Source organism: Myxine glutinosa, chromosome 2 (genome assembly GCF_964187855.1).
Source record: "Myxine glutinosa chromosome 2, kmMyxGlut1.1, whole genome shotgun sequence".
Lineage (NCBI taxonomy): Eukaryota > Metazoa > Chordata > Myxini > Myxiniformes > Myxinidae > Myxine > Myxine glutinosa.
This window is the reverse complement of record NC_136262.1, coordinates 4,805,928-4,829,215: the sequence shown is the minus strand read 5'-3', so window position 1 is coordinate 4,829,215 and position 23,288 is coordinate 4,805,928. Positions and strand designations below refer to the sequence as shown.

Sequence of the window (23,288 nt, the reverse complement as noted above, 5' to 3'; positions counted from 1 at the left end):
ATCTGAGGTAATCGCTTGTGGAAAGACTTTCATGTCGAATTAGTCACGAGGTAAAAGAGCTTTCTGACTCTTGAATGGCGCAACACATTTTACCTCTGAAGAGAAACACCTTTACGTCATGACATCATGAGTGACAGAAAAAGATGAAGAGCGTGCTTGGCGGCGTGCAGATCGCACTTAGCTCTCGCGAGATTTGTGCTGAGCGCATCACAATTCTCGCGATATATCTGCTGAGCGCATGGCGCATCCCAATTCTCGCGATGTTTCTGATGAGCGCATACCAAATGTCGCGATACCTTGTGACTGGCAAACTGGGCTGTACATTTTGATCATTTCGAGGCGGTTCTTGGGCGTGGTCGTAAGTTTCATCACAGCGAAGGGACAGCAGCAGCATTACGGGAACGAGGGAAAGGTGGTGATCTTAAAGGAGGAAGAAAAGGTGGAGGAGTTATCGGCGCAATGAGCAGAGCGTCCGTATCGTCGTATCCCGAGGATTTGGAGTCGCCCAAGCCTCAATATGGCTGTGAGTAGGGAGGTTGGTGTGAACTTGGGAATCGTGTAAACGTGGTTTGTGTGTCGAACAACGAGGATGGCGGTTAGTTATTCCTTCAGGTTTATAAAGTATACACTTCTCATGTACAGAAACTGTTGTCGAGCTTGTCAGACAAGTTGTCTGCTCCTTGATCCTAGAAGTAGAGGAGAGTCGAGGAATGATTTACTGTAACCACTAAGTTTAACCACTGTACCTCACTACCCTGCAGGGTGTGGCGTTCTGCGTCATCGCGCGCCTTCTCCAACGGTTATTTAATAAATGATTCCACTTGTATAATAAATCTGTAAATCCGTTATGGGGACATCTACATACTACGTCCACGTATCATTTTGGGTCTCCCTCTATTTTTTTATCCTTACATGTAATATTTTACCGCCCCCCCCCCCCTTTCCTAATCATCTCTACCATGCGTTATCCTTCCCTCCCATTCCCACCTTCTACTAACCTGCCCCCACACCATTTCTAAACCTCCCCCCACACCATTTCTAAACCTCCCCCCACACCATTTCTAAACCTCCCCCCACACCATTTCTAAACCTCCCCCCACACCATTTCTAAACCTCCCCCCACACCATTTCTAAACCTCCCCCCACACCATTTCTAAACTCCCCCCACACCATTTCTAAACCTCCCCCCCCACACCATTTCTAAACCTCCCCCCCCCACACCATTTCTAAACCTCCCCCCCCCACACCATTTCTAAACCTCCCCCCACACCATTTCTAAACCTCCCCCCCCCCCACACCATTTCTAAACCTCCCCCCCCCCACACCATTTCTAAACCTCCCCCCCACACCATTTCTAAACCTCCCCCCCCCACACCATTTCTAAACCTCCCCCCCCCCACACCATTTCTAAACCTCCCCCCCACACCATTTCTAAACCTCCCCCCCCACACCATTTCTAAACCTCCCCCCCCCCCACACCATTTCTAAACCTCCCCCCCCCCACACCATTTCTAAACCTCCCCCCCCCCACACCATTTCTAAACCTCCCCCCCCCCCCCCCCCACCCCACACCATCTCTTAACCTCCCCCACCCACCTTCTCTATTATCTTGTAAATTATTCTCATCTATATATATAAAGTAGAGTTGGCCTCTGTGTCTGTATCCTGATCTATCTACGATCTCTAAGATCTCGAGAACCCGTGGACGGATTTGCGAGCGGAAAGTACTGTTCGACTCGGGATGGTCCAGGAATGTCACGGAGACATAAACATTTAAAAAATTTCGGGTTTTAAAATTAGCGTATTATTAGCACTAGCAGAAGAGAGAGGGATTCGAAGGGAGGGAGCGCAGCGCTTCTAGCGCTTCTGACTACAGCACACCTTAAAATTAAAAAAACTTCGGGTCTACAATCTCTAAGATCTCGAGAACCCGTGGACGGATTTGCGAGCGGAAAGTACTGTTCGACTCGGGATGGTCCCAGGAATGTCACGGAGACATAAACATTTATAATCACTTGCTAGCGAATAAATAATAACGCATAAATACCTTTCAGCAGCGCGTAAAATAATCTTTCGTTTCAAGTCACTCTCACAAATAGCTTTCCGGAAATGACGGGTCGAAGTGGTCGAGCTGTTAGCATGACGCCTTATCTTTTCAGAGTCCGGGGTTCGAATCACCCCTCTGACATTTATTTTCGCTTTTATCACGTCCTTTCCCGCACAATTTTTGGGACAGATCCCGTTGAGTGTTTTATTAAAGTTATTGTTTTGTCATTTTCTTATTGTTTTCATGTTTATTTGGCTTGAAACAAAAAAATTATGCCGCCGTTAGGCGTTATGACATCCGATCATAATGCAGCTAATTAGCTTCTAAAAACCAAGAGTCTGCCGTCTATCTATATATATAAAGTAGAGTTGGTCCTGATCTATGTATCTATGATCTCTAAGATCTCGAGAACCCGTGGACGGATTTGCGAGCGGAAAGTACTGTTCGACTCGGGATGGTCCCAGGAATGTCACGGAGACATAAACATTTAAAAAATTTCGGGTTTTAAAATTAGCGTATTATTAGCACCAGCAGAAGAGAGAGGGATTCGAAGGAGGGAGCACAGCGCTTCTCGCGCTTCTGACTACAGCACACCTTAAAATTAAAAAACTTCGGGTTTTAAAATTAGTGTGTTACGCGTAATTAGCGCTAGCAGAAGAGGGAGGAATCTAAGGGAGGGAGCGCAGTGCTCCCTCCAGCGCTTCTGTTAGCGTAATTAGCGTATTTCGGAACGTTAATTTTTCAACTTCATTATTCGGAATCAGTACGTCCCAGAGAACCTTCGTAACGTTAATTTTTCACTTCATCCGATTGACATGGGACCAACGGCATGTGACAAAGAGTGAAACATACAGGCTACATTTATTTGACGACAATGAGTTCCGACTTCCGACCTCGGTGGGATGACAGGCTGAGTCAACCCCCCTGGTGTGAAGGGGGAGGAGGAGGGGAGGGGGAAGAGAAGGGGAGGGGAACGAGGGGGAAGGGGATGGGAGGGGGGAGGGGGAAGGGGGAGGGGGAGGGGGAAGGGGGAGGGGAGGGGGGGAGGGGAAAGGGGGGGAGGGGGGAGGGGAGGGGCCCTTCTTCCCCTGGGCACCCCCGCACCCTTCCCTCCCCCTTCCCCCCCTTCCCCCTCCCCCCCATTCCCCTCCCCTCCTCTTCCCCCTCCCCTCCTCCTCCCCCACCTTCCCCCTCCCCCCCTCCCCCCCGTTCCCCTCCCCTCCTCTTCCCCCTCCCCCTCCTCCTCCCACTCCGTGCAAAGCCGGGTACCTCTGCTAGTCTCTAATATGCCTTCCTTTATTTAATCTACATTCCTGTTAAACATGTATTATTGTTGTTGAAGGCAAACGTCTTGCTGTGTCCATGTGATGAACCGTACTCTTTACAGAGCGTCGTCGGTGCTGCTGAATCAGTTTCTTGGCAACGGTTAGACTGGGTGGTTTGCATTTGCCTTTGTAGGGTAGTTGTGGAAGAATTTGTGATTGGTTCAGGTTGCTCCTGATTGGCCTACTCCATGAAGAGCACAGTGGGATCTTTATGTCCATCGACGAATGTTGTCGGACGGGATATGCAGTTTAACGTCGATCTGAAGGACGGCGCACACATGAAATCCCCCAACCAAGATGGAGGTTTACAGCTGGGACGGGATTCGAACCCAGTTGGACAGCACAGACGATGCTCGTGCTTGCTCATGCCTACTGTCGATGTCGAGATGAATCGTTGTTCAAGTAAATACCAGTCTTCGCATCCCAAGTATTTTCCTGAGTCTCTGAAACCTTTGTTTCTGCTCTATTTCTTTATTTATTACCTGCACCACAAAAGGTGCATGGACATTATGTTTTCACCCCTGTCTGTCTGTCTGTCTGTCTGGCTGTTTGTGAACAAGATATCTCAAAAGTTGTGGACGGATTCGGACGAAATTTGGCAGAGAGGTAGCGAATGTGACGAGGACGAAATGATTATATTTGGGTGAATATCTGAATTTGGATTCGGATATGAGAATTATTTTATTTTTAGTGATTCTTAACCATAGGGAGATCGGGCTAAAACCAACACAAAGCAGGATATATCAAAAAGTTACGTACAGATAATTTTGATGAAATGCGATTCTTTAGTGATTTTCTCGTCTACTCTGGGATACAAAACGTAAACTGTTCACCTGGTGGAGGTATGCTCTCGACTGTGCCGTTCTAGTTTGGTTTATTTATTTGATTTATTTGATTTATTTATTTATTTGGTTTATTTACACTTACAGTAATCCACATCTTTCAGTAATTTGTTTCCTGTAGCTCATCCTCATTCCCAATTCCTTAAGTGAAATCTGTTTGCGTTCAGTAAAGACGTTCTTGGCTTTGAGCGTACAGTAAGTACACCGTAACTCCTTCCCCCCCCACCCCCCCCCCACCCTTTCACGCCGCTGATCTTAGGTGTTCTGAAAGATGGCGGATGTGAACACGGTTTAGTTGGGCATTAATAAATTGGCAGCAGTAGAGTTAAATAAATTTGAAAAAACAAAAGAACAGCATTCACCTTCGAGACCACTCGTTATGGTGTTCACTTGATCATGCAGTTAATACACAACTTGCTGTGTGTGTGTGTGTGTGTGTGTGTGTGTGTGTGTGTGTGTGTGTGTGTGTGTGTGTGTGTGTGTGTGTGTGTGTGTGTGTGTGTGTGTGTGTGTGTGTGTGTGTGTGTGTGTGTGTGTGTGTGTGTGTGTGTGTGTGTGTGTGTGTGTGTGTGTGTGTGTGTGTGTGTGTGTGTGTGTGTGTGTGTGTGTGTGTGTGTGTGTGTGTGTGTGTGTGTGTGTGTGTGTGTGTGTGTGTGTGTGTGTGTGTGTGTATAATGTGTTAGTGGGGCGGCTTAGCCCAAATATTCAAAAGAATTGTGCATTTTGTGATACAAGCACCAAATTTGGCACAAATGTACATTAATATGTTGCGAACATTTTCAGATATTGGGCCACTTGAAATTCCGTAATGTTTTTTTTTCAAATTTTTTCAAATTTCGTAATTTCAAATTTTTCGGGTGACACCGTCACAATTTCGGTCTTCGAGGCCGGCCGATAGGCAAAAGTGTGACCGGAAGGGACGAGGTTCTCCTGACCACGTGGCCCTCGATCTGGGAAGCGAGAGGCGTTCCATTAGTGGACGCGCCCCTCACGCCCGACTTTTGGGCGGCCCCGCAGGGCCGTTTGTTTTGACGTTCCGTGACAGGCCCCGCACCCCCACTCCGGGCCGACCGGAAGCTTGTGCTGAGTATATCATACCTGAACAACTCAGTGAGGCAGAACACAGCAGTGCACACCAGGGTGACCCCTTCAGTGCATAAACCAATTAACCTGTCCACTGCAGGGCATATAGAAATGAAGTTATTTTCTGCATATAATAATAATATAAGTTCAGTTCTATATAACAATTTCTGTTATCACCACTACCACTACAACTACCACTACTACAAGCTTTGTCTGGAATTTTGTGGACTAACAGACAAAACAGACATACAGACAAGCTGGGATCAAAACATTACCTCCTTCCACCATTGAGTGTAGAGGTAAACATCATGGAAATTATATCATGCCCTAGATTTAATTCATGCTTACCCGTGGTATTTGCTTCACTGGTTCACAAGATCTTTTGCATACATGTAATTCAGACTCTCGTCTTCATTGCTGACCACACAATGTTCGCAACATATTAATGTACATTTGTGCCAAATTTGGTGCTTGTATCACAAAATGCACAATTATTTTGAATATTTGGGCTAAGCCGCCCCACTATATCGGCCGGCCTCGAAGACCGAAATTGTGACGGTGTCACCCGAAAAATTTGAAATTACGAAATTTGAAAAAATTTGAAAAATAAAATTACGGAATTTCAAGTGGCCCAATATCTGAAAATGTTCGCAACATATTAATGTACATTTGTGCCAAATTTGGTGCTTGTATCACAAAATGCACAACAGGTTTGCTATGCTGCTACACTATGTGTGTATGTATATATATATATATATATATATATATATATATATATATATATATATATATATATATATATATATATATATATATATATATACATATATTGTTGCGGATATGAGGATTGTATTTTTTTGATTGTATTGTATTGTAAATTGGTATGAATTATTGCTTTATTCTGAGCCCTCCTTGCTCCAGTCTGTTGTATAAAGGTCAAAGGGCGTTCTGGTAGTTAATTCCATAAAGCATACATTGAAGGACACTATAATACCCTTGTTCAGTAGTTTATTTCCTTATTCTGTGTATGAGGTTAAGGCTTTGTCTTCCATTAAAATGATACTCCATTGCACCAAGTGAAATAGATAGATCCCCTTTCATTCCCATTCCCAAAAACCGCAATTGCCAACTGTTCCCTCCGCGACTCCATTCGCCACGAGGTAGGCTCGGAGAAGAAGGGCGTGTCTCCACCTCGTCATAGAGGGGAGGAGTGAGCCAGCCCCGAACAACCAACCAAGCATGAGGGGTTTCGTTTGAGAGGGCGGAGGAAGAGCGATCGAGGAGGTTCACGAAGGTTGAGGGGCCGGGCCTATATAACCCGCCGCGGGACGCTCCCCAAGCAGATGAGTTCTGAGTTCTGCAAAGAGACGAGCTTCAGAGAGAAGTGCGCAAGGAGGGAAGAGAAGCGAGAAGGAAGCCTTTAACACAAGTGCGCGGGGAAGCCTTGAGAGAAGTGCACGACGTCACCCTGTTCGCTCCCAGCCTGACGAGGCCGGGTTTGCTGTGCGCCCTGCAAAGCCTTCCAGCTTGTGGTCTGAGCTGAACCTTCCTCCCGGTCCAGCCAATCGTTCCTGCCTCCATTCCCCATTCGTGTGAGTCCGTCTCTGTTTGTTCTGTCAAGGGTATAAGTTAAGCCTGTTTAGATAAGCTAGTAATTCTCACTGTGTCACCTGCTTTTTCCATGTTCCCTGTATATAACCGTGACTGCTCCTTTTGCTTGTGTGTGTAAATAATAAATCCCGTTACTCTTCTGTACGTCTTCTTCTTCCTCTTTACATTCGGTCGCTTTAGAGTTTTCCATATTGAATATCTGTGGCGCGATCTGGCCAACGTTCGGGGATCGGGTGAATCGGGGAAACTGTACGACCGCGGGGCCTCCGCTCGGCAAACACAACATCTTATCCGCGGGCCGTAACAATATATATATATATATATATATATATATATATATATATATATATATATATATATATATATATATATATATATATATATATATATATATATATATATATATATACAGTGGAACCTTGACTTACGAGTTTAATTCGTTCTGTGACCGAGCTCGTAACTCAAATTGCTCGTATCTCAAATCAAATTTCCCCATTGAAATGCATTGAAATGCTATTAATCCGTTCCAGCCCGCCAAAAACCACACCAATTTTTTTTTAAATATACAGTATATATAAAAATATCTCGCGCTTTATATTTCACCTGTATGCAGCATACAAGTTGGCAGGATGGCCTGGACTGGAGGTACGCACACTTGACTCTAAAGTCTAAACTGTCCAGCCTGGGTTTGAATCCCGACCCAGCTATAACCTGTCATGGGTGAATCACAGGCAGGGTGATTCATCAATGTGTGTACCGCTAAACTGGGCGCCCCGTTTGCGTCCCATTAGTTGTTGGATGTTAAGGATCTCACCGTGTTTTCCACAAAGAGAAGGCGAGCTATCGCCGGCACTCTGAACAAGTTGACGGCAGAGATACTGTACGTGCACGTCAAGATAACCACGTGTCGCACGATCTCTTGTCATGGTCCACAAGATTATCACAGAGAGGTGCAGCTTCCAGCGTTTCGAGATCTGATCCAGGCCTATCCAACGAGACCGGTCCCAGCGTTCTAGGCCCGGTGGTTGTCTCAGACGGACCCGACAACGGCAGTGTTCGTTTTAACTCGATTCGATTCGAGCGCCGACGTGCCGGCGAACAAAACCGGTCATATCTTTTGAACGCGTGGCTCGATTTTTACAAAATAAACTTTTTCTTGAAGGTCTGAACCGTGCGCTCAAAACGATACCGAGTTTGACTAAAATGCAGCGCTATACTACGACAGAGATACTGTACGTGCACGGCAAGATAACCACGTGACCGGGTGGCGAAAGCTCGTAACTCGGATCTCGGCTCGCATCTCAAAGCAATAAACTGCCAGAGTGACGGCTCGTATCTCGAAAAACTCGTAAGTTGGGGCACTCGTAAGTCAAGGTTCCACTGTATATATATATATTAGGGTGCATCAAACGCCCCTATGTCAAGAAAACAATCTGTCCCCAATTTTATTTTGTTCCAGTCATAAATTAAAGTTCCTATGCAAGATTTGGTGGGGTTTTGATATCATCTTCTGGGTCCACCTCAGCAGATTAGATTTTGGGTCGGGAGTATCGGAGTCGGAGATTTGACACGCAGCTGTTCTGGGGCCCATAGGTGGGGGTGAAAGGATTGACCGATTGCTACATACAATAGCTCTTTGGAAGGGTATTATTGTGTCCTGTAGCAGTATGTAGTCATCATAGGGATAGGGATATAATTCACTTATACACAAATAGTCAAAATCATGATTTTATTGGTATAATCATATGTATTATAGATACCAGAATGATATAATTTTTATTACAGTAGAATCATATACACAATCTTAGCATTTATCATCTTAATACGAGTACATCTGACTATGGATGAACCTGAAAATAGAAACAAAACAAAGATACTGTAGTTTTCATGGATATTTCTGACAGTTTAGACTTGAGCTGCTCGCTTTCGAAGATTCGGTTACTCCTTGCGGTTGTGCTCAACAACTTGTAGCACATTTTGGTAGTGGTCTTCACTTCTGGCTGCTGAAAGGAAGTCAGAGCTAAGCTTACCTCCCCTTTCTGCAGAGTCATTCACCACATTCAAGGCTTCAACATTAGTCCATGATGTCTGGTAGGCTGCAGAGTTAGTCCATTCTTGAACATCGGTAACTAGAAATGCCCAGTCAAGCTTCAGATGATGAAATAGATACCATGAATGTGGTCCAACAAAATCAGCCAGAGTGGTCTTCTCAGTCAAGTCATCAGGAAATCTGGGCTTTCCAAACCCAGTACCAAACCGTCCTTGTGGGTTGGTTACTGGAAAATCTGGCTGAACCTCCAGAAGTCTGTCTGCCAGAGCACGGCGATGGTCATGAGTAGAGTCCCTGTATAAAGAGAGTTGCGCCATGCGCTGACCCGAGATTTCTGGTCACGTGATTTTGTGGCGCCATTTTGTGTCTAACTTCACCGTGCGTGAACGTCAGCTTGGTACGGGAATGTTGTTTATTGCCAAACAAAATGACTGGTTGTTCTGCTTTTGGTTGTTCAAACCAATCTGGGAAATATAAGATGTATAGATTTCCAAGTGATAAAGTCAGAAGACAAATTTGGGAAGCGAAAGTCAGACGAAAGAGCTGGAAAGCGATCGACTCCTCGAGACTCTGCCAGGTAGGCCCACGCCGCTTGATGATCGATGTTCAAAAGCAATTCTATCTGCTCGGTTTTTTTTTGGTTGTCTGTCCGTTGAAAACCCTTTTAAAGGGAAGTGATTTTTGTTTGTTTATAATCTTCAAGGAGCTGACCAAAAATGCATTTCCGTGGGAAGAACCCTGCTCAATTTTTTTCGGGTAGTCCTAGCGGACCGCATATTGTCATTGATTGATGAAATGTCCCGGTACAGTGACATTGCCTGGTCTGCGGTTGGGTAGTCTGCGGGCAATGTCACTGTACTTTTTCAGAGGGAATTAATTTTGATTTTATAGGGGTGGGAAACCCATGGTCCGTTTTGTTTTCAGTTGTCTGTCCGTCCATTCAAAACTTATTCCGAGGCAAGTTATTTTTTTGGTTTAAAATCTTTAGCCTAATCGGCAATCATAAAAGCAATTTTAGGGGGGGACCTGCTCAATTTTTTTGCGGGTTGTGCAGCCAAGTCGCCAGCTATGAAACATATTAATCGATCAGGCAGTATCCATCAGAGTTCTGGGCAAGGGTGTAGTAATAAATGAACGTTTCAATCTTACTAGATGCCGATGACGTTTTCCTTATGTCAGAGACAGAAGCTGACTTGCAGCTTGTTAAATCATTACAATGGAAATTGAATATAAATGTCGATAAAACTAAAGTTGTACACTATAGAAATATGGCAATACCACGTACAGAATTGTTTTAAGTGTGTTAGACTATATGTCGGCTGGAAGTCCTACACCGGAATTGCTCTCGGCACCCTTTAAAAAATATTGGATATGCCCACACTCCTTTCTAAAAGTTATTAAAATTCAGAGAACGACAGCATTGGTTTGTCTTACTTATAATGTTAGCTCTTATATGCAGTGTTGGCTTGTAATATGCATTGCCATACCACTTTTAATATCACCACACAGCTCTTTTTCATGGCAATAGCTGAGTTTTTGACAAAACAAATATCACCTGTATGTAATAATAAGACTAAATATGTGTAGTAAAAATTTTTTTTAGCAGGTTTAGAATATATCACCCCATATCGCGAATGTACATGTATATCTAATCCGACACACTTAGACACAAAATGGCGTCCAAATTTGAGTTGACACAACTCTCTATATACAGGGACTCTAGTCATGAGGAACAACTGAGCTGAAGAGGGCAAGTGGAACCATCTTTTCTGTGAGGTACCAGAGATGTCGTTTGAAGGCTTTCAGGGCACTTCTTGAGATTCCAGCATTGACAGCTTCATACTGTTTCAGTTTGGAGATGAGCTGCAAGTCATTCCATGGGGCATCGGTGACAGAGGTACATGTCATCCACCAGGAGCTGTATACTAGAGTGACAAACGTGACAAATTCTCTGATCTTTGGCACTTGTTTTTCTGTGGTAATTGTACCTGCTGGAAGATAAGCGATTTGTTTTTCGAAGAGACATAATTTGATTGAGTAGAGGAGCTTCGCCATCCATCTGGCTTTATGCAGTGCACCAGGACGCTTGAAGGTTATTTGATGTTCAGCTACTTCACCATCAAGGAATACAGTACACAGATCAACAAATTCCAAATAATCATCACGTCTTAGAGATTGCTCGGTGTGACAGAGTCTGAGAACATTATTTTGCCAGTCACTTGTCAAACTTGTTGCTGCTTCATTTAGTTGAGATGGATCAAATCGTGAAAGTGGTTCATTGAATGTGTGTGGAAACATTTCAAAGTTCTTGCGAAACCTTGAGAAGAGGAAGATATCTGGTGACTTAGATGCTTCAACTTTAAGATCAGTAAAAATGTGTGTAAGAATGACTTCACCAATGTGGTGTCTGCAGCCTGACCACAGAAGAGCTTTGTTAAGCCGTTGTTGAATTGTTACACAAGCTGCACTGATGTGGCCGGTGTTAGATGCAGTTGTGTCAAATGTCAAGTTGACAACATTCTCTTGGCAGTTCCATGATTCAAGTAGGTTATTAGTCAGCTGAGCAATTATATCTCCAGATTTACGGTCTGTTCCAGGCTTGTAGGATGGAACACCCAGCAGCTTCATATCAGTTTGAGAACCCAAAAGCACAGCCAGGCGTTCTTCAAAAGTGTTTTGGTTAGTTAAGCATGGAAGCAGCTTTGAGTCCCAGTGCAACGTAGCAAGCTTCGGAGGTATCCATTTGTCCTTACAGGTAGTAGCAATATGCTGTCCAATTTTGCGTCTTGATTTATCTGCTGTAGCATATGATGTTGACACCTTCGCTACATCCCCTCCTGTTTCTTCAATAAGAGCTTCTGTGAAAGCAGCCTGTTGGGTTGGTGTTATCTTCTTTTCTCAAGGATCTTCATCAAGGATCAAGGATTTATCAAGGAGTTTATCATATTTATCAAGGTTTATCATATTCATATTTTATCATATCTTGATATTTATCAAGGAGTTATCAAGGATCTTCATCCTTGTTGCCAGTGAAACAAGACTGGGCCTCTTCAGGATGTCATGTGGAATGAAAACTGATGTGCCAGGTCTAACTAACCGATGATGACTTCTTGAGGTTGTTGGTGTGCTTGTTGAAGGTCCAAGAGTTACTTCTTCATCACTGTCACTAATATTATACACAGTGGTTGTAGTATTTATGTTGAACTCCAGCTCCATACTTGCTCGCCTCTCTGATTCTTTTTCCTCGCGGTTCACTTTACGCTGCATCTTATCTGCCAACAGTTTATCTTGGCAGCCAAATGTTGCACAGCGATCTGTCTTCATAGATTCCAGGAATGCTAAGTCTTCAGGATTCTTGATGTGAGAACTAGCATCATTGGGCCACAAGGGAAATGTCTCCATAAATTTCATCTCCATTTGATTCACCTTTGTGATGCTTGCTGGAGTTGTTCTTCGGTTGATAGGGATTGATCTAAGCTTGGAATTATCATCTGCAAGTTTGATAATTTTCTCAATAGCCTTGCGTTCAGAGATGATAGGAATATTAGCCTTGCCATAAAATGGTGTCACTTTCTGCAGTACAAGCTTTGCTGATTCCCACCGAGAGCGTCGTTCAAGTTTGCCATCTTCCGTGTGCCACATGAAACGACGTAGTACTTGTAAACAAGTTGGAAGTCTGGTGCCATTGATTTGGGAATCTTTTTCAGTTATGGCACTTCCAAGACCAAACACCTTGGTGGACTCTCTTGTTGCAACAGATGCTTTCTTTACTGTGCCATCCATTGTTTTATCTGAAAGAAAAAGGTAGTATTAGTAACAATAATGTCATTTCATAATTATGTACAACAAATAAATCAATTATCCAATTTTATTAGAGTATAGCCTAATAATTGTTTTAATCATCTTGTCTAGTTAAAAGATCTCTGTAAAGACAAGATGACTACAACATTCAGGATATTCTTTAATTTATATATTATATTTTAAAAATACTCTTCATTTAGCTTTATATCCATATTTTGAAAAAAATCATTATTTTGACTATTTGTATATAAATGAATTGTATCCCTATCCCTATGATGATGATATATTGCTACAGAGCACAATAATACCTTTACAAAGAGTTATTACATGTAGCAATCGGTCAATCCTTTCATTTTTATTTATGGGCCTCAAAACAGCTGCGTGTCAAATTTCCAACTCTGATACCACCGACTCAAAATATGAAATGGTGAGGTGGACCCAGAAGATGATGTCCAAACCTTACCAAATTTTGCATAGCAACTTTATTTTTATGATTGGAACAAAATAAAATTTGGGACAGATCAATCCAACATCTTTTTAAAAATAGTTGGGCGTTTGATGCACCCTTATATATATATATATATATATATATATATATATATATATATATATATATATATATATATATATATATATATATATATATATATATATATATATATATATACACACAACATGCCATATATATTGTAACGAATTTGAGAAGTGTAACGGATTTGAGAAGTGTAACAATTTTGAGAAAGTGTAACGAATGTGAAAAGTATGGTTTTGTTGTGTGTAACTGACCCTCGTAATGTAAAGAATGGTCGCAGCTCGTCCTCTTAGTTAATTCCATAAACCTACACACAGGACACGATATATCCTTTTAAATAGTTAGTCCCTTATTCTCTGTGTAGGCTAAGGATGTGTTTCCCACTAGTTTGACTCTTCATTGCACCAAATTAAATAAGAGTAGGCCCTCTGACGCCCCATGGCAGCTTCCAATTGCCAGGTTCGCCACTTTGCTGCAATTGCCTCTTTAGGCACTTTGCTGCATTTCCATCTGCCGTCCACTTTGCTGCATTTGACTCCATTACGCACGAGGTAACGCTGAAGAAGAAAGGCGGGTCTCCACCTCGTCATAGAGGGGAGGAGTAAGTCGGCCCCGCTCATCCAACCCAGAACGAGGGGTTTGGCTTGAGAGGGCGGAGAGAGAACGTTTGGGGGAGGTTCGAAAAGGGTGAAGGGCGGGGCCTATATAACCCGCCGCGGGACGCTCCCAAAAGAGATGAGCTTTTACGGAGATTGGTCCAGGAGATGCGCTGGAGACGAGCAGGTGTGACCGAGCCGCCGTGAAACGTGCCGCGCTGCAGGAAAAGCGGACCGGAGCAACGCAAGGAGCGCACGAGGCAGCAGTACAGAGAAAGGAACTTCGCCCGTGCAGTTTGGGACCAAAGCTCGGCTTCTTGACGGCGGTGCCTTCTGGCCCGACCATGCCCAGTACCCGCTGAACCTTCCTTGCCTCTAAAAGCCACCCATCTCCAAGCCATTCCTTCCGACCTGCATTTCCCCGTGTAAGTGTGATCGTCCGTCTGTCTTTAACGTTGTCCTGGGGTTTATTAATTAAGCTTGTATAGGTAAGCTAAAGATTTCACTGTGTGCCTGCTCCTTCCATTTTCTGTATATAACCAACTGCTCTCTTTGCTTTGGCTTGTGAAAATAATTAATAAAACCTGTTATTCCTCCGTACGTCTTCTTCTTCTTCCTCTTTGCATTTGGTCGCTTTAGAGTTTTCCCACATTGAATAGCTGTGGCGCGATACGGCCAACGTCTGGGTGAATCGGGTGAGTCGGGGAAAAACTGTTCGGCTGCGGGGCCTCCGCTCGGCAAATATAACATCCTTAACCGCGGACCGTAACGGCGTAACAATATATATGTGTATATATATATATATAGATAGGTATATATAGATAGATATATATATATATATATATATATATATATATATAGATAGATAGGTATATATAGATAGATATATAGATATGTATAGATATATATATATAGATAGATACATATAGATATATATATATATATAGATATATATATATATAGATATAGATATATCTATCTATAATTCCAGTAATCTCTGTGTGTCTGTGTGTCTGTGTGTCTGTGTGTCTGTGTGTCTGTGTGTCTGTGTGTTTGTCTGTGACCGCTGTTTCTCGACAACTACCGGTCCGATATACTTTAAACTTGCCAGGTATATTGCTGGGGACCCGAGGATGTGCCTTTTCAAGGTTTTAAATTAATCGGACAAGTACTTACCGAGCTATGGCGATTTAGCCGTTCGCCGTTCGCTTTGGCGTTGCGAATGGACCAAACCATTCATGTAAATAGAGGGGGGGGGGGGGGGTTCTGTGGTCGTTCGCTTTGGCTTTGCGAATGGACCAAACCATTCATGTAAATAGAGGGGGGGGGGGTTCTGTGGTCGTTCGCTTTGGCTTTGCGAATGGACCAAACCATTCATGTAAATAGAGGGGGGGGGTTCTGTGGTCGTTGCGAATGGACCAAACCATTCACATCGAATCATCGAATCACATCGAATGGACCAAACCGTTCGCTTTGGACCAAACCATTGCATGTAAATAGAGGGGGGGGGGGGGGTTCTGTGGTCGTTGCGAATGGACCAAACCATTCATGTAAATAGAGGGGGGGGGGGGTTCTGTGGTCGTTACTGCCACGTGGTTTCAAAGTTTTTTTTTGTTGTTGTTGTTTGCACGCATGTTTTTTTGCACCCACGTACGGGCACGCCCTAGGATGTTTACACACACACACCCCTACACAAATTTTTTTTTTTTTTTTTTTTGGCAAGGAACGGGCACCCACGTACGGGCACGTCCTAGCTTATATATAGTACGGGCATGCCCTAGTATATATAGATATAGATATATATAGATATAGATATATATAGATATAGATATATATAGATATATATAGATATATATATATATATAGATATATATATATATATACATACATACATACATACATACATACATACATACATACATACATACATACACTGAAACGCAAAAGAAACTTACCACCTTTGAAACCTTTAAATATCAACAATAACACTGCGTGTAGTAAATGTGTGAACTTATTTGTGGACAATAGTGTCCTCACTGTCAGACAAAACGGTCACGGATGGTCACCTGAACCTTCAATGGTCACTTCATAGCACAGCTGTTGAACAGCCGTTTTGACTGTCAGTGATTAGCCAAGGGGTACGGGATGATTTAATGAGCTGCACGTGATGTCTTGATATTGGCTTTAAAAAGGCCAGTGCAAAATGGGCATTTCAATCAACATGCCACGATTGTCAAGGGATCAACGGCAGCGTGCCCTGGGCATGCTGCAAGGCGGACTGAGCTACCGTGAGGTGGCACGTCGCCTTGGCTGTTCACACCAGACGATATCGGCCCTGGTGGACAGACACCCTCCACAACTCTGCAGATGACAGACCTCGATCAGGGAGGCCAAGAGTCACCACTGCAAGGCAGGACAGGCAGATGGTCCGAAGTCACCTGCGGGATTGATTCCGTCCAGCATCCCGCACTGCGGCAGAAACTCCGGGGCGTGCAAACCCACGGATCTCCAATGATACTGCACGAAGACGACTGCATGACTGTGGTCTGACTGCCAGAAGACCATACAGAGGCCCCGTAATGACAGCTGCCCATCGCCGCAACCGACGGAGATGGTGCCAGCAGCATCAGCGGTGGACCTTGGCGCAGTGGAACGAGGTCGCTTTCAGCGGTGAGTCAAGGTTCTGTGTGGACAATCCTGATGGGCGTGAGCGTGTCTGGAGAAGAACTGGCGAGCGATATGCCGATTGTTGTGTGCGTCAGGCCAACAGGTGGGGTGGCCCAAGTGTGAAAGCTGAAAAGCGACCTCGTTCTATTGCGCCAAGGTCCACCGCTGATGCTGCTGGCACCATCTCTGTCGGTTGCGGCGATGGGCAGCCGTCATCACGGGGCCTCTGTATGGTCTTATGGCAGTCAGACCATAGTCATGCAGTCGGCTTCGTGCAGTATCATTGGAGATCCGTGGGTTTGCACGCCCCGGAGTTTTTGCCGCAGTGCGGGATGCCGGACGGAATCGATCCCGCAGGTGACTTCGGACCATCTGCCTGTCCTGCCTTGCAGTGGTGACTCTTGGCCTCCCTGATCGAGGTCTGTCATCTGCAGAGTTGTGGAGGGTGTCTCTGTCCACCAGGGCCGATATCGTCTGGTGTGAACAGCCAAGGCGACGTGCCACCTCACGGTAGCTCAGTCCGCCTTGCAGCATGCCCAGGGCACGCTGCCGTTGATCCCTTGACAATCGTGGCATGTTGATTGAAATGCCCATTTTGCACTGGCCTTTTTAAAGCCAATATCAAGACATCACGTGCAGCTCATTAAATCATCCCGTACCCCTTGGCTAATCATTGACAGTCAAAACGGCTGTTCAACAGCTGTGCTATGAAGTGACCATTGAAGGTTCAGGTGACCATCCGTGACCGTTTTGTCTGACAGTGAGGACACTATTGTCCACAAATAAGTTCACACATTTACTACACGCAGTGTTATTGTTGATATTTAAAGGTTTCAAAGGTGGTAAGTTTCTTTTGCGTTTCAGTATATATCTGTAATATATATATTGTTGCGGTTGCGGTATGTCGAGGGAAACTACACCTAAGTGTCACACTAATTAAAAAGTAGTCCTGATCCTTGCATCAGAACCGGGTGGGTTCGGCTCAGGGACGAGCCTGGCGAAGGAGGGGTGCATTGTTGCGGTTCTGAGAATGTACATATTGATTAATAAAGGTTAAAGGTTTGCCCCCATAGTTAGTCCACATGCCGTAGGCCACCTTAGAACATTAGTTATGTCATAGTATATGTAAGAGTCGGCCATTTCCATTAGTGATACCTGCTTTGTGTAAAATAAATAAGAGTAGGTCCCATTCATTTTGTGGCCCACCCTCCAAACCTACCTCGTTGGGCAGTATCCAGTCTGCGCCCCATTTTTACTATTGCCCTCGCATTAGGATGCTCAAACCAGCCAAATGCCACGAGGTAGGCCTGAAAAGGGGGAGGAGCGCGAGGTCGGGGTGTGGCCACGTCAAGCAGACATCAAGGGCGGAGCCGGTAAGAGGCAACGACAACCAGGGCTCGGGCGACATGGCCTGATAGGGCATGGTAAAGGCGTGGCTATATAACCGCGCTCACAAAGCCCTTCCACAGGACTTACGCAACAGCGCTCATGCAAGAGGACTGGAGGATATAAGCGCTTTGCAACAGGACTCGTGAGGGAAGCGAAACATTGGCATGAAAGAGGACTTACGCAACAGCGCTCGTGCAAGAGGACTATTGGGAGAGGCGCTTTTGTTAAAGGACTCGTTGAGGATTGCCTGTGTAAAGAACACGCTGGGGAACTTTGACTGTGAAAGGTCTCGTTGAGAATTGGCTTTGAAGGACTATTGAAAGCGGCGCATTGCAGAGGACTTGTGGGAGAGGCGCTTCGGCATTGAACTGCATTGGGAGCGCAAATAGCGCCGGTACTTCTATTACATACGTGGCTGAGCCGCGAAGTAACTGCCAGCCTAGCGTACCTTTCCCCCGATAATTGTCCGAGCCGCGCCAACGACACGCGGGGAACGCCTGCCTGCCGTACTTCCATCTTCTCCGCGGGGCGAGTCGGGGACCGGAGCGAGCTGTGGACGCCATTCCTTGGACCATCGCCCTGACCATGTACATCCCCGTGTGAGTGTCTGAGAGTGTGACTGAGTGTGAAACGGGCCCGTGTCCAGGGATAAGTAAGACTGTACTAAGGCTGCACTGTGTGTTCTTCTTCTTCACTGTACATAGTGTTAATAAACCAATCTGTTCTTCCTTTCTTCTTAATCCGACCGTATTAGCGATTTCTTCCATTGGGTAAGGGTGGCACGATTACAACCGCTCGGATCGGGTTTAGTACCTGTTAACGGCCCGGATCACGGCTCGCTATCGCTCGGTGTTTCCACTACAACCGTGGTTCGGGTGGGGTTATTTCCTTGCTTCCTGGGAGGTGCTGGTAATTAGGTAATAGGAACAATTCGGCCTACCACCCTATTCAGCGCTGACCGGAAGGAACGTCATAGCCCCGGATCACGTCGGCTAGATAAGACAATGGGATTAATCCCCCCTTCGTAAGGGGAAGGCCGACGTTTGAGATCCGCAACAATATATGTATATATATATATATATATATATATATATATATATATACATATATATATATATATACATATATACATATATATACATATATACAGACTTTTTTTTTTTTTTTTTTTTTTTTTTTTTTTTTTGTATACAAAATCGAGGCTCGTGAAAGAGCGAACATTAATCACACAGAAAGACAAACCGACACATAAAACATATAACATAGGGAGCGGTAGACAAGATGGGGAGAGAGGGGGAAGGACACAAACACAACATTTGAGAGCAGGGACCGAGAGACATGGAGACATCGAGAGATCTGAGAGAGGGCGAGGGCTTTGGGGGGGGGGGGCGTGGGAAGGGGGCGGTGGGAGAGGTATAAAACATATGGACACTGCCAGGACTTCCAGGAAAGAAGTTGGAATTTCAAACAAGGTGGATCTGGGGTGAATTAGCGGGGGTAGAAAAGATCAAGGTTTTGGATGGGGGAAGATAAGAGATGGTGGTGAACAGCTGTTTTAAAGACCTGGAGGGAGGAGTGGGATTGAAGGGAGTGAGGGAGTTTGTTCCAGAGGCGGGAGAAAAGAGGAATGAAAGAGTGAAGGTGAGCAGAGAGCCGAGATTTCGGCAGTTTAACCATCAGAGGGTTGCTGGCAGATCTTGTGCGACCTGTAGGAATATTTGGGGGACAGAGCACAGAGAGAGCTGGGGGTGCAAGGCCGGAGAGGAGTCGGTAGAAGACAGAAAGACCACCTACCTGCCTGCGGTGAGTGAGTGAAAGGCCCTCAGAGATAGCTTCATCGCGGGAGATTCCAATAATTCTGAAAGCTTTGGATTCAACAGCGTGAAGCCGAGCTAGGTGTGAGGCAGGAGCACCGGCCCATAGGGGAGAACAGTATTCCATTGAGCTGCGGATGAAAGCCTTGTATGTGGTGAGGAGCTCAGGTGTGCCGAGGAAGGACTTCGCACGACGGAGGATGCCCAGTCGGCGACTGGCTTTGGAGGCCAGCTTGGAAATGTGGTTTTCCCAAGAAAGATCATGGCAGATAGTGAGACCCAAAATCTTGAGCGACAGAACTTCTTGGAGAGGATTGTTGAGAAAGTAGATGGGAGGGTTGTCCAGTCGATCTTTTCGGAGAGACATAGTAAGAGTGTGAGATTTGTCAGGATTGAAAGACATGTTCCAGAAAGACAAAGACATGACTTGGCATTTAATATGGAATATATATTTTTTCTTGACTTGGGTTTCCTTTCTGAACTCAGAATATCAATCTGGTGAGTTTCTTTTCCGCTTCGGTGATTTCTTTGTTAAAAGAACCATGTCACTGATTGTCTGTCGCAGGAAGAAGTCAATAACAGGATTATATCACAGGTGGCCTGACAAAATGTACGGACAGGTACATTTGACGATTGGCTTCACAATCGGATATATAAGGGTTGTTGCGTTCTGTATTAGTGGAAAACAACTGCTGCACGTCTACAAAAGTTATTGCCGCTTCCTCTGGAGATGGTCCGTCAACTCGACAATGCTGTTTGTCATGGAGTGGTGGCTTTACGAAATTCCGGCATGAAACAGTGTGCTATTGCTCGGCAGTATGGCATCACTCAAGGTCAGGTGTCAAAGATCCCGAAACGAAATGCTCAGAGGGGTGTCCCTCCTCCAATATCGAGGCCAGGACGTCCCCACAGAACCACAAGGAGGAATGATCGCCAGCTGCACCGGTTAGTCCGCAATGGCCGTACCAAGTCCGCAATGTACCAAGTCAGCTAATCGGCTTAGGGCTGAGTGGCAGCAACTGACAAATGTGCCTGTATCCAGAAGGCTAGTCAACCAACGACTGGTTCAAGCAGGCTATCGTGCCAGGCGTCCCCTGAGAAAGCCACGCCTGACAAGACAACACTGCCAGCGCCGATTGCAGTGGGCCAGAGAGCACCGTCAATGGCAGCCAGGACACTGAAATCACGTGATCTTCAGTGACGAGTCTTGATTTCTGGCCTGTCAAAATGGCCATGTCCGAGTGCGCAGACAAGTGCATGAAGATTGTGTCGTGCCAAGAGTCCAAGCTGGAGGTGGTGGGGTGACCGTTTCGGCTGCTTTTCATGCAGGTGGCAAAACTGACCTGGTTGTTCTGAATGGAAACTTGAACCAGTTCACGTGCAGGGCCATTCTGGAAGAAACATTGCTTCCATTTGCTCATGTAGCCTTTCGAGGAAACTTTGTCTTCCAAGATGACAATGCATGGCCTCATCGTGCTCGCATGATCCAACATTTTCTTGCTGACCGTGGTGTAGAGCATATGGAGTGGCCTGCCATGTCCCCGGATATTAATCCGATAGAGAACTTGTGGGCAGATTGAACGTGTCAAATCGACCACTTGGACCAGCAGCCGACCTCTGCGCATGAATTGCAGCAGGCTATTGTCACTGCATGGCAAGCGATTCCTGTCCAAACCGATTCCTGTCGAGGATCACGGCGAGGTCACGTCTTTTTGAAGCTGCTCCATGCGCTCACGCTCTCGAAGCTAAGTGATCTATCACAATCGTGTTTTTGTCGAGACTGTATCTATCTTTCGGTGTGTGTACCTACAGCGTATCTTTTGGAAAATTTTCGGTGCTAATTTTTCATACATGTATACACAATCGTCGGTTAATGGTATCGAGTATTCTGCGGCCTAGTACTCGTAGGCTTAGACTACCGTACCGTCTCCGACCTTGTGGTTTTTTCTCTCAGCGATTCGTCGAATGCGCTGAAATTATTTTCGTTCTCTGTTTCGTACCAGTCGTTCACCCCGTACCTCCTTGTTTAATATCTGTACTCACAAAAAAAAAAAAAAAAAACCCCCCAAAAATATTTCCTTCCCAGGTCTTATTCGTTTATTTGTTGTTCTTTTTGTTCGTTCGTTCTTCGTTCGCGATCACGCGGCTAGAAATGTATAATCTCTCCCCTGAACAACTATTTTCTCTCGTATATTATAACACCCTTTTCTTCTTTTCCTACAAAAGGATGCTTTCGTCTTGCTCACCAAATCTATTCATTCCAAAAAATATATATAATACCATCTCTTACAGTTCCTCCTTTCTACATTCCCTAAACTAGCCAGAACTCCACCCCTCCTCCAGTGTCCTCAAACGTATTTTTGACTCGAAGGTCTCAAACTCATTTTGCAAAAAATGTTCGTTTCCCATGAATCGTACACTTTTCAAAATCCAATCTCACCCCTCCCCTCCAAATCCTCCCCATCACCCATCCCTTTCAAATCTCCCCCCTTGCCCCTTCCCTCCCCTCCCTCCTAAACTCCCCCCACACCCCTCCCCTCCGAGACTCTCCCTCGCTCCTCCCCTCCTAGACTCCCCTCTCACCCCTCCTCCTCAAAGCATCCCCCTCCTCAAATAACACCTCACTGTGCCTCACCCAATCTCCATCAAACCTTTTGTCCGCCCCATTCTTCCCTTTCTCCAAGCTATTCTGAAATCTCTGAAATCTCTGACACACCTTCAACAGCTCTCCCTACCTCTTCCTCCTCTTCCACATCTTACCCTACCCCTCCCCCCCCTGTTCTGGACCCGATGCTCCCCCTTCCTCTTCATTAACGGTATGGACCTCAAACATCCGGGGCCTTCGCTCAAACTTGACTGACCTCTCCATACAGGTTGCTTCTGACAAACCAGATGTGATCTGCTTAACAGAAACTTTCCTCCTTCATGATGTCTCTGATGCCTTGGTATCTCTCCCAGGTTACTCCCTCCTCCGGTATGATAGACCTGAGCCTCGTCCTGGAGGTGGGGTTGCTATCTTTATAAAAAACTCTCTTCCTCACTCGCCCTCCACTGCCCTCTCTCCACCTCACCCCCAGGAATACCTTTGGCTACGGCTTCCCCTTCGCTCCCACCTTTTGTTCATATGTGTGTTGTACCGTCCACCAAACAGCGATGACTCCATCTACATCTCACTGTCTGATAATATGGACCAACTTCTATCTACCCATCCCAACTCTCTCTTCCTCATATGTGGTGATTTCAATTGTCACCATGCCATTTGGCTGGGTGTCGGTACCTCTCTCACCAGCCATGGCTCTTCAGCAAAGGACTTCTGCGACTCACTGGGACTGACACAATCTGTCAATTTCCCGACCCGGATCTCAGTCAACGGAGCATCTTCTCTTCTGGATTTGGTTATGACAAACTTCCCTGAAAATGTCTGCTGCTCTTCTTCTGCTCCAATCGGCTCATCTGATCATGTGCTTGTCAAAGTGGACATCTCTCTGACCATTCTCAGAGAGCCTCCTCAGCGTCGACGAGTCTGGCATT

General features: G+C 45.3%; 1 protein-coding gene across 1 annotated transcript in view; it reads left to right on the top strand.

The window, feature by feature from the left end:
• The first annotated feature begins 332 nt into the window (after positions 1-332).
• IQGAP1 (IQ motif containing GTPase activating protein 1) overlaps positions 333-23,288 on the top strand; it is a 236,125-nt gene continuing 213,169 nt past the window's right edge. The window contains exon 1 of the mRNA XM_078772909.1: positions 333-523. Coding sequence (XP_078629035.1) covers positions 460-523 — 64 coding nt within the window. The 5' untranslated portion in view covers positions 333-459. The remainder of the gene's footprint in view (positions 524-23,288) is intronic.